The sequence below is a fragment of the Psittacula echo genome, assembly GCF_963264785.1.
Source record: "Psittacula echo genome assembly, chromosome: 17".
In the NCBI taxonomy this organism is placed as follows: Eukaryota; Metazoa; Chordata; class Aves; order Psittaciformes; family Psittacidae; genus Psittacula; species Psittacula echo.
The window spans coordinates 7,904,138-7,915,108 of NC_137753.1; the positions used below are offsets into that span (position 1 = coordinate 7,904,138).

The window sequence follows — 10,971 nt, forward strand, 5'->3', positions numbered from 1 at the left end:
GCGTGGTGAGGCCGGTAATGGCGCTCTCCGTTGCCTCCTCTGCCACAGCCGGGCGCCGCCATGACAGCGCGGGGATGGCGCCGGTGCGGGCCCGCACTGCGGCTCCGGGACGGGCAAAGGGTTCTGTTCCCACACGTTGCAGGTCCCTGAGGGCTTTGGCTGTGTTGTCCGCTCCCCTTGTGCCAGCGGGCCGGGGTGTTGGGTAGCGCCGTGAGGGGGGCCGGGTGTCTCCTGAGGGACAGCGAGTGTTGCAGCCATGAGATGAACCCGCTGAGGCGCGGCGCAGGGTTTGGGATGAAGGGACCTTAAAGCTCTTCCAGCTCCAACCCCTGCCACGGGCAGGGACCCCTTCCACTGGAGCAGCTTGCTCCAAGCCCCTGTGTCCAACCTGGCCTTGAACACTGCCAGGGATGGGGCAGCCACAGCTTCTCTGGGCACCCTGGGCCAGCGCCTCAGCACCCTCACAGGGAAGAGCTTCTGCCTTATCTCCAACCTGACCTTCCCCTGTTTCAGTCTGAACCCATCACCCCTTGTCCTATCGCTCCAGTCCCTGATGAAGAGCCCCTCTGCAGCATCCTTGGAGCCCCCTTCAGACACTGGAAGCTGCTCTGAGGTCTCCACGCAGCTTCTCTTTTCCAGGCTGAACAGCCCCGATGTTCTCAGCCTGGCTCCATACGGGACCTGCTCCTGATCATCCTCGTGGCCTCCTCAGGACTTGCTCCTACAGCTCCATGTCCTTATCCTGAGGACACCAGCACTGCACACAGTGCTGCAAGGGGGGGCCTTACCAGAGCAGAGCAGAGGGGCAGGATCCCCTCCTTGGACCCGTTTCCATCACCTCCTATCCCGCTGTTTCTCCTTACGGATGCATTCCCGGTGTTGCTGCCCACAGCAGGGCTGAGCTGCTGCGGGGTTTGGGTGCGCTGGGCTCTGCGCTGCCCCCCTCGCTGCTCCCTGGTTCAGAGACCCCCCCTGTGCAAAACCAGCTCCGGGCAGAAAAAGGGGGATTTTCCTTCTGTTTTCCCTGGAATTTCACGGCCTGTCACCACTAGATGGCAATCAGTGACCGCACTAGGTCACCCAGAGCGCCCTGAGCACCCAGGGGTGGCATCCTGGGGCAGAGCAGACACATCCCATCACCAAGGATGGACAGCGGCACCTCACCGCTGCTCCGTATCTCCAGGGCTCCAGTTCCCCAAGGGCTGCTTATAGCCAGTCAAGGGTTTTTAACAGCTTTTAACCATTTTTCCTTGTATCCCCCTGCAGCAGAACGTGCCCTGAGTGAGGAGCGGCGCTGCGGACCCAGCACCCGAGGAGGTGATGGAGGAGCCACGCGTGTCCCTGCGCATCCCCACACGCTGCAGGGCTGTTGCTGCAAGTCACGAGTGGCGAAGGGGACAAACAGGGACAAGCTGACCTCAGAGCCGGAGCAGCAACGCGAGCTGGGTGCTGTGTGGTAGCTATAAACAGGAGCGGGGCCTCCCTGTTTGTGTGTACACAGGGGCAGATGGGGCTGAGCCCTCGGGGCAGCTTTTGAGCCCCCCCCCCCCGCCCCAAGATGAAGCCACCCCATCATGCTGGCTCATTGCACTGCTTGGGGCTGCCCCAAGGGTGGTGGATGCGGGTGGGTGATGGAGGGGGAGGATTTGGTGCCTTTCCAGGTGGGATGGCAGCCGGACAGCTGAGGGAATGGCTCCGAAATAGAGCGCCCGGGAAGAGATGAGTCACCCCGGGCTGGAAATAAACGTGGCCATGGGCACAGGGGGATTGTGGCAGCGCCTTGCCCATGTTTTGGTTGGGGAAGGGGGATTGCTCGTGGTGCCTCTTACCAAGGGGCTGAACCCGCAGCCCTTTTGGGGGGAAAGCATCAAGGAAAGGTTAAAAACAGAGGAGGCGGGAGGCAGGCGTTCTCTACGGTTTATCCCAAGCTGTATATACAGAGACAAGCGATGGCTGAGGGTCGGGGAAGGGAACCTCCCTCCTGGCAGGGCTCTTGGCATGCCGGATCTTCCCCATCAACCCATTTGCCAGCTAAAAGTCACCGGAGCCGGGAATGCCATCCAGAGTTTCTCCGATGGGTGATGGGATGCATCCCTCCACGCCAACCGCTCAGGTCTGAGCCCAAGGGGGAGCGTTTCCATTCCCTACCTCCTTCCTAAACCACCCAAATAACGACTGAGGGAGGTGATGGGGGGGGGGTGCTTCCCCCCAGCCCCTCAGATCTTGATCTCAGTCCGGAAGGTTTGCTGGACGTGGTCGGGATGCTTGGGCTGGCGCTGGGCACGGATGGTCAATGTGCCATCGTCCCCCAGCGAGGACGACACCGACGTGGGGTCCACGTCGTCGGGCAGCTGGCATTTGTGGGTGAAGGTGTTCATGACCGTGCCATCCGCAGCCAGCTGGGGAGGGGAAAATGGGTGAAAAAGGGGTGATTTTGGAGGACTCGATGTTCCCTGCCCTGGGGTGAGGCATGGGGCACACCTAGTGTGTAATGATAATATTTGTCTCCCTGACGGATGTGGGTGGCAACAGAGCAGGGGACAAAGGTGCTGGGTTTGGTTGCCACCCCCCCTGGGACAGGTGATTACAAGGCATGAGTTTGTTGGGTCTTGTGGGCTTTGCTCTTGTGAAATAGGGGGCAAAAAGACGAGGAAATGGTGAATTGAACCCCTCGGGGGCTGGGTGAGGATTTTGGGGTCCCCTATGCCTTGGGGGTGAGGGGGGAAGGGAGGAAGCACCCACCTTCTCAGCGTGCACCTCGATCTGGTTGTTGGAGGTGGTGACGATGATGTCCTCAGGGGCGAAGTCGCTGACATCCACTGTGAACTGATAGGTGTTGCCCAGGGTCTTCACCGTGCCGGTGCTGCCGGGCCGAGCTGCCGGAGAGCAGAGGTGCGGGTCAGTGCGGGTGTCCCCCCCAAACACCTCTTGTATCACATCCACATTTCACCAGGGCTGTCCCCCCCATCTAAACCCTCACCTGGGAACCCCAAGGTCTCCCCACGGGGCCGGACAAAGCTCCCAAAAAGCTCCATGGAGCCAGCAGGCGATGCCGAGCTGTGGAAGCTGCGCTCCGAGCGGAAAGCAGCCGCGGATTGCACGTTCATCCACTGCTTCCCTGCACACCCTGACCCCCAGCTGCCGCTGGGGAGGAAGAGCAGAGCCCCTCTTCCTCGCCCTCCTCCTGGTGAAGGCGAAATGGGGCCGGTTGTTTCATGGGGGGGTGGCTTGAGGAGCTTTTAAAGCCTGGTTCCAGCTCCCGGCCGCCTGCCAGGGCTCTTGTAAAAGGGGCTAAATTTAGGTCTTGCGCTGGAGAGGGTGGAAATTTTTCCCTCTGCGTCCTCCCCCCTCAGCCCCATGGAATGCCGTGCCCGCGTGCTGCCTGCTATTAAGGAATAATAATGAGAATTAATGGAATTACTCATTAAAGACTCCCTGGGAAGGACTGGAAGGGATGGGGGCAGAACCCGGCTCACTCCAGCCCAAGCGGGTCTGGTGCCTTCCTCAAGGTCGTTTTTAATGAGCTTGTTTGCAAACTCAGTGCTGCAGCAGAGGCCGAGGAGGGAGGAGCGGTGACCGGGTGCTGGCAAAAAGGGGGGGGGGTTTGTTCTCTCCCCCAGAAGTTCCCCAGGATGAAGCGCCCTGTCCCTGGGGAGGAAGAAGAGGAAGAGGAGAGAGTGTTGGTGTCGGAGCAGAGCTGGAGACCCTGCCCCAAAGCCCGGAGGAGGCTCCGAGGTGAGATCCCAACCCGAAGCAGAGGGACTTTGGGGGTGTTTGGGGGGCTCAGCACCCTGTTTTCACACGCACACACACTCCACAGGCTGCCTGGAGTGGCTGAAGCGGCAGCTTTTCCGTGTCGGGGAGGATTGGTATTTCCTCTTCATCCTGGGGGTCCTCATGGCCATCATCAGCTTCATGATGGACCTTCTTGTCTTCAGGCTCTATGAGGGTAAATGAGGGGCTTCACCTGCCCATTTGGGGCCTCACCAAGGATGAGAGGGAGCTCTTTTTGTTGCGGGGGAGCATCTCCCCTCCTGATGCTTCTTCTCCAGCCCACCGGTGGCTTTACCAAGAGGTTGGTGATGTTTTGGTGCTCAAGTACCTCTCGTGGACCATATACCCCATAGTGATGACCACCTTCTCCACTGGCTTCTCCCAGAGCATCACCCCTCACTCTGGAGGTGAGTTGGCTGCATCCCAGCCTTCCCCACTCCTCTCTGATAGCAGCGAGAACCCCAAAACCATGGATACCCCCCCTTTCAGGCTCTGGCATCCCGGAGCTGAAGACCGTCCTGACTGGGGTGGTGCTGGAGGACTACTTGGCCATCAAGAACTTTGGAGCCAAGGTGGTGGGGTTGACCTGCACCCTGGCTGCTGGCAGCACCGTTTTCCTTGGCAAAGTGGTGAGTGATCCCTCGGAAATGGTTCCCAGCATCCCTTGGTGCTGGCATGGCAGTGGACGGTCATCCAGGGCCGTGTCCCCCGCTCTAATTCTCCCTCTTGGCACCCAGGGGCCCTTTGTCCACCTCTCCACCATGGCTGCAGTGTACCTGGGGAAGATGAGGACCTCGGTCATGAAGGAGTATGAGGTGGGGGTGACACCCCCAAAGAATTAAAGGGGGGGGTATTCCCCTCCTAAAATAGGGATTTTAAATTATTTTATAGGGATATCCCTAATAATAATTTAGGGATTATATTATATTATTAGATATCACTAATTATATTATTAGATATCCCTATAAATAGGGATATTAAACTATTTTAAAATAGTGGGATTTTAACTTCCCCCCCTAAAACCTGGAGTTGTGAGCACCCCCCTGCCCTGCAGAACAAGTTCAAGCAGAATGAGATGCTGGTGGCGGCACAAGCCGTCGGGGTGGCCACGGTGTTTGGAGCACCCATTAGCGGTGAGAACACCCCTACCCCATCCCATCCCACCCTGGGGACCCCCAAATCCCCTTCCTAAGGACATTCCGCCTCATCCCCTTGTGTTTTCCAGGGGTGCTTTTCAGCATCGAGGTGATGTCGTCCCACTTCGCCGTGCGGGATTACTGGCGGGGCTTCTTTGCTGCAACGTGTGGTGCCTTCATGTTCCGGCTCCTCGCTGTCTTCAACAGCGAGCAAGGCAAGGGGAGCAGGCAGCACGTGCCCACCCCTTCCCCTTTACACCCCTGCAGCATTTTTGGGGTGCCCACCCCCAAACCCCCGTGCTCATTGTTCTACACCCGCCCCTCCAGAAACCATTGCTGCTATTTTTAAGAGCGATCTCAAGATTGATTTCCCCTTCGACCTCCTGGAGACCTTCTTCTTTGCAATAGTGGGGTAAGGAGGGTCCTGCCTGTGCCCTGCCTGTCCCCCTGTGCCCCTGCCTGTGCCCTGCCTGTGCCCTGCCTGTACCCTGCCTGTACCCCTGTGCCTCTGCCTGTGCCCTGCCTATGTCCCTGCCTGTACCCTGCCTGTACCCTGCCTGCCCTCTCCTCCACAGGGCTGTCTGCGGGCTCCTGGCCTGTGCCTACCTCTTCTGTCAGCGCTGGCTGCTGGCGGCCGTCGGGAAGAACCGGCTCACGGCCAAGCTGCTGGCAACAGAGTCCGTACCGAGCGCCCGTCTGTCTGCACCCTGCACCCTGCGCCTTCGTGCACCCACCCCATGCACCCACCCCATGCACCCCGTGCACCCACCCCGTGCACCCACCCCAGGGACCCCGTGCACCCACCCCATGCACCCCGTGCACCCACCCCGTGCACCCACCCCATGTACCCCATGCACCCACCCCGTGCACCCACCCCAGGAACCCTGTGCACCCACCCCATGTACCCCATGCACCCACCCTGTGCACCCACCCCACGCACCTTGATTGCCCATGTGTCCACCCCACACACCCTGAGTGCCCACCCCATGGACCTTGTGCGTCCCTATATCCACTCCATGCACCCTGCACCTCCACCCCATGCCCCCTGCATGTCCCTGTGCCCACCCCATGCCCCCTGCATGTCCCTGTGCCCACCCCATGCCCGCTGCACATCCACCCTGGCCACTCCTTGTCTGTCCCCCGGACACCCTGCCCATGCACCCCCTCCATCCTGGGCATTCCCGTGTCCCCGTTCCCCCCACCCCATGCACCCCATGTGTCTGTCTGTCCCCACACCCCGAACCCTGCCTCTCCCCACTCCAGCAAGCCCGTCTACACGGCGCTGGTGGTGCTGCTCCTCGCCTCCATCACCTTCCCACCCGGGCTGGGGCAGCTGATGGCTTCCAGGGTGAGCAGGATGGGGGGGGACGCGCGGCTCCCCAGGGCACCCGAGCAGGCTCTCAGGGTCTGTCCTTCCAGCTCACCATGAAGGAGCATCTCATCTCCCTCTTTGACAACCGCACTTGGGGCTTGCTGGTCCCCAACGCCTCCTCTCTGGCTGACCCCCCCGGCAAGGACCCCTGGGCGCTGTGGCAGGAGTGGTGCCACCCCTCTGCCACCATCTTCGGCACCTTGGCCTTCTTCCTGGTGATGAAGGTAGCCATGACCCCCCCCAGGCCCTGCCTGTGTCCCCTGGCATGGTGGCCCCATGGGGATGACCTCTCGATGGGCTCTGTTCCTGCTTTCCCCAGTTCTGGATGCTCATCCTGGCCACCACCCTGCCCTTGCCCGCTGGCTACTTCATGCCCGTCTTTGTCTATGGTGAGTCTGGGGGTCCACTGGCCCAGAACAAGGGGGTTCAGGGGGTGCAGCCCCTCTTGGGAGGCAAGGGGGTTCCATCCAGCCCTGGGGGGGTACAGGGGTTGTGTCCATCCCTGGGGGTTCCATCCAGCCCTGGGGGGGGTACAGGGGTTGGGTCCATCCCTGGGGGGGTCACCTCCAGCTGCACCATTTTGGGGGGTGTCTGGGGGGGTTCCCACCTTCCCCCTCCCCGTTTCAGGAGCCGCCATCGGGCGCCTGCTGGGGGAGACGGTGGCTCTGCTCTTCCCTCAGGGCATCCATTCGGAGGGGGCCCTGCACCCCGTCGTTCCCGGCGGATACGCCTTGGCCGGTGAGTCTGTTGGGATGGGGTTATGGGGGGGGGCACCCCCATGACCTCCCCTATGCCCTGGCTCTGCCCCGCAGGCGCAGCCGCCTTCTCGGGCTCAGTGACCCACTCCATCTCCACGGCCTTGCTGGTGTGCGAGGCCACTGGGCACATCAGCCACGTCCTCCCGGTCATCCTGGCCGTGCTGGTGGCCAACGCCATCACCCAGAAGCATCAACCATCCTTCTATGATGGCACCATCATTGTCAAGAAGCTGCCCTACCTGCCCCGCATCCGCAGCCGGCACATGGCGTGAGCCCCCCCCCCTTTATAAACCTCTATATTTTGGGGTGATTTGCTGTGAAATGATGGAAATTTGGGGATTTTCTGCCTCACCAGCTCCTACCAAGTGGTGGTGGAGGAGTTCATGGAGCGCCGGGTGGTGGCCTTGGCCAAGAGCAGTGGCTTTGAGGAGGTGCTGGCAGCCTTGGACACCTCTGCTGATGCTGAGTACCCTGTGCTGGAGAGTGCAGGTAGGATGTGGGGTATAGGGGGGGTCACTGGGACCTGGGGGGACATCACTGGGCTTGTCCCCATCCTCCAGGGTCACCCACACTGGTGGGCACTGTCAGCAGAGCCCAGCTCGTCACCTTCCTCCAGAGCCACAAGCACCCGCAGGCACCCCAAGGGGAGAAGGTAAATGGGGGGGGGGAGCACCCTCCTGCACCCAAAAGAGCTGATTTTCCACCCAAAATTAACACGTCATCTCCCCCAAGCTGCCAACAGCGGGGACACTTGGTGACAGCTGCGCCATCGAGCCCATCATGTTCCAGCTCTTGCCATGGACCTCCCTGCACCAGGTTTGGGAAGGGGGGGTCACATCCTGATGGGGCTGGGAGCTCCCCACATGTGTGTGTCCGTGCCCCGGTTCTGTGTCAGGTTGAGGGGACGCAGGGGTGGCTTTGTCCCCATGTGTCCCTGTTGTCCCCCCCCAAGGCCCATCACCTCTTCGAGCTGCTGAAGCTGCAGCGCATCTTTGTCACCCGCTTCGGGGAGCTGGTGGGAGCCGTCAGCAGGGCCGAGGTGAGGGGGGGGGACACGGGGGGGGACAAGGGGGTGACAAGGGAGGGGGACAAGCCCCATCCCACCTCCTCTACCCCCCTACAGCTGCGGAGAGCGATCGAGGAACTCACCAATCCCAAGGGATGAATGAGGGGACCCAGGGATGTCACCCATGCAAAGAGGGGGTGTCCTTCCCCCCCCCCAGGTGATTCCAGGGGCCCCAAGTGTCTGGGCTTGGGGGGCTGTGCTTTTGCGTTAAATACATCATCCATCGAGGCTTCCTCCTCCTCCATCCCTATGGGGTTCAGGTTGGGGGGAGCACCCCCTCCCCATACCCCACACAACGCTTAAACCACCCCCAAATCACCCCAAATCTGTGCCCAGCCCCTGGCCATGTACCAAAGTCTCCCCCTATACCCCCCCCCCCCCTTATAATTACCAGCACATAATTAGTCTTAATCACTGCAATTAATAAGGGAGGCGGGTGTTTTGTGACCCCAAGCTCCGAGGGGAAATGGGGGGGGGGGAGGGCTCAGCTCCCCCATCGCAGCTCTTTGGTACCAACCCCCAAGCAGGGGAGCAGCGGTTGGGGGGGCCGCGGGGGGGGCCGGTTGGGGAGCGCGGTCGGACCGGTTGGGCAAGCCCGGGCCCGGCCCGTGATGGGTGAGGCGGGGTCAGCGCCAGGGAGACACCCCCAGAACCGGGGCAGCGGTGGGAGAGGCGCAGGGAGCAGGGACCGGCTGCAGCACCCGTGTGCCCCATGGAGGGTGCTCAATGGGGAAAGGGGAGCCCAGCACCCATGGAGGGTGCTCAATGGGGAGAGGGGAGCCCAGCACCCATGGAAGGTGCTCAGTGGGGAGAGGGGAGCCCAGCACCCATGGAGGGTGCTCAGTGGGGAGAGGGGAGCCCAGCACCCATGGAGGGTGCTCAGTGGGGAGAGGGGAGCCCAGCACCCATGGAGGGTGCTCAGTGGGGAGAGGGGAGCCCAGCACCCATGGAGGGTGCTCAGTGGGGAGAGGGGAGCCCAGCACCCATGGAGGGTGCTCAGTGGGGAGAGGGGAGCCCAGCACCCATGGAGGGTGCTCAGTGGGGAGAGGGGAGCCCAGCACCCATGGAGGGTGCTCAGTGGGGAGAGGGGAGCCCAGCACCCATAGAGGGTGCTCAATGGGGAGAGGGGAGCCCAGCACCCATAGAGGGTGCTCAGTGGGGAGAGGGGAGCCCAACACCCATGGAGGGTGCTCAATGGGGAGAGGGGAGCCCAGCACCCATAGAGGGTGCTCAGTGGGGAGAGGGGAGCCCAACACCCATGGAGGGTGCTCAATGGGGATAGGGGCACTCAGCCCCCATGGAGGGTGCTCAGTGGGGCAATGGGACCATAACAAAGGGGGTCCTCAGCCCCCACAGCCCATGATGAGGATGCTCAGTGGTACGTGGGGACCGCAGCACCCATGGGTGATGCCCCCATCACCCCTTGCCTGCTCCCTTGGGGTTAGGATGGGAGCTGCACTACTCTGCACCAGGGAAAGGGGCACCCACAGGTGCTGCTTGCCCCGTGCCTCAGTTTCCCCCTCGCCCTTACCTGGCCCCACCGTGTGCAAACAGAGAGGAGGTGCTGCTGGGTGCTGCCATGGTGCTGCCATGGTGCCTACCCCTTCCACTGAGGGTGGTGGCATCCACAGGCCCAAACACCCCAAAGAGGGTGAAACCCCCTCAAAACCGCAGCTTGTGCAGGCGGGGGCTGGTCCCCCCAGCCCCACATCCCCCTCCCCTGTTCTTTATGGGTTTGGGCAAGCAAAAAAAACCCCTTTTCTGGCTTTTTCCCACCCTATGATTTGCAGGCACCGGGCAGCCGGCCCCGGCCCCGTGGCTTTGGCCAAATTCCCTGTGGATTGTGCTGACGGAAAGAGCCTTGGGATGGGAAACGCTCCTCGAGCTGTGCAGGACCCCATAAAACCCGCTTAAAAACCCAATAATCCCCGAAAACTCCTTTAAGAACCAAAAAACCCCTTAAAACTCCCTGAAAAGCCCCAATAACCCCTTAAAACTCCTTTAAACCCCAAATAACCCCATAACCCTTAAAATCATCAGTAACCCCTTTGAAAAACCCTTAAAACCCCCCAATCCCTGAAACCCCTCTTAAAAACCCAATAACCCCTTAAAAACTCCACTAACCTCTTAAAAACCCCATAAACCCCCTCTTAAACCCCCTTTCAAACCCTTAAACCTCCTTAAATCCCCCTCCTTAAAAAAAACCCTTAAGATACCCTTAACCCCCCCCAACCCCTCTTCAAAATCACTTCTAAACCCCTTAAAAGCCCTTAAATCCAGCCCCCCCCTTTTGACCCCCAAACTCCATCAATGGCCCCAAGCCGGCGATTCTAGAAAACCAAAAAGGCACATTTTTATTTGAATCAAAACCCCATGAAAATACCTCAAAATCCCCCAAAATCCATTAAAAAAAGGAAAACAAAACAAAAAAAAACTCTAATAAAATAAAGGGATCCAGGTTTTCTTTCCCCTTTCCCCTCTTTTTGCTCTGACTTTCGCTTCCTCGCAATAAATATACAAAAATAGAATAAATTAGGATGAAAAAGGAAAGGAAAAGGCAGAAGGGGCTAAAACCCCCCCCAAAACCGGAGGGGAGAGGAATAAATAGGGAGCACAAAGCCCAAAGGAGCCGGTTTGGGGGCTGAGGCCTTGGTTTCATTCTTGAAATGTGGAAAACTGAAGAGGAAACCCCCCCAAAACCACCTCCCCCTGCCCCAAATGAGCTTGAAATCTTCATGTTCCATCACTGCAGCTTGGTGCTGGGGGGGGGCTCCCGTTTTCATCCCCGGCGCCGGGGATGATATAAAACCATCATTATAATGATATCAAAACACCTTAATAATAATAGAAATAATAAATAAGCCC

At 59.9% G+C, this 10,971-nt stretch overlaps 2 protein-coding genes across 9 annotated transcripts; one reads left to right on the plus strand and one right to left on the minus strand.

Moving 5' to 3' along the window:
* Nucleotides 1-1,640: 1,640 nt before the first annotated feature.
* Nucleotides 1,641-3,128, minus strand: HSPB7 (heat shock protein family B (small) member 7). Its single transcript, XM_080631152.1, has 3 exons — nt 2,981-3,128; nt 2,743-2,876; nt 1,641-2,399 (listed from the first exon to the last, which is right to left on the minus strand). Exons 1-3 carry the CDS (start codon nt 3,105-3,107, stop codon nt 2,217-2,219), a joined length of 444 nt encoding a protein of 147 aa, XP_080487278.1. The 5' UTR covers nt 3,108-3,128; the 3' UTR covers nt 1,641-2,216.
* On the plus strand, nt 2,778-10,965 carry CLCNKA (chloride voltage-gated channel Ka). 8 transcript variants are annotated; one of them, XM_080631137.1, is made up of 21 exons: nt 2,778-2,892; nt 3,542-3,735; nt 3,821-3,949; nt 4,053-4,181; nt 4,264-4,403; nt 4,512-4,589; nt 4,829-4,907; nt 5,000-5,125; nt 5,238-5,322; nt 5,486-5,587; nt 6,174-6,258; nt 6,330-6,506; nt 6,602-6,671; nt 6,910-7,020; nt 7,095-7,308; nt 7,396-7,529; nt 7,601-7,692; nt 7,773-7,856; nt 7,993-8,079; nt 8,164-8,263; nt 9,897-10,965. In XM_080631137.1, exons 2-20 carry the CDS (start codon nt 3,633-3,635, stop codon nt 8,203-8,205), a joined length of 2,067 nt encoding a protein of 688 aa, XP_080487263.1. In that variant the 5' UTR covers nt 2,778-2,892; nt 3,542-3,632; the 3' UTR covers nt 8,206-8,263; nt 9,897-10,965. The 8 variants fall into 8 exon arrangements, with proteins under 8 accessions (XP_080487263.1, XP_080487264.1, XP_080487265.1 ...); XM_080631138.1 differs by having other exon boundaries at nt 2,781-2,898; XM_080631139.1 differs by lacking the exon at nt 2,778-2,892 and having other exon boundaries at nt 3,143-3,735; nt 4,053-4,075; nt 4,160-4,181.
* The last annotated feature ends 6 nt before the right edge of the window (nt 10,966-10,971 follow it).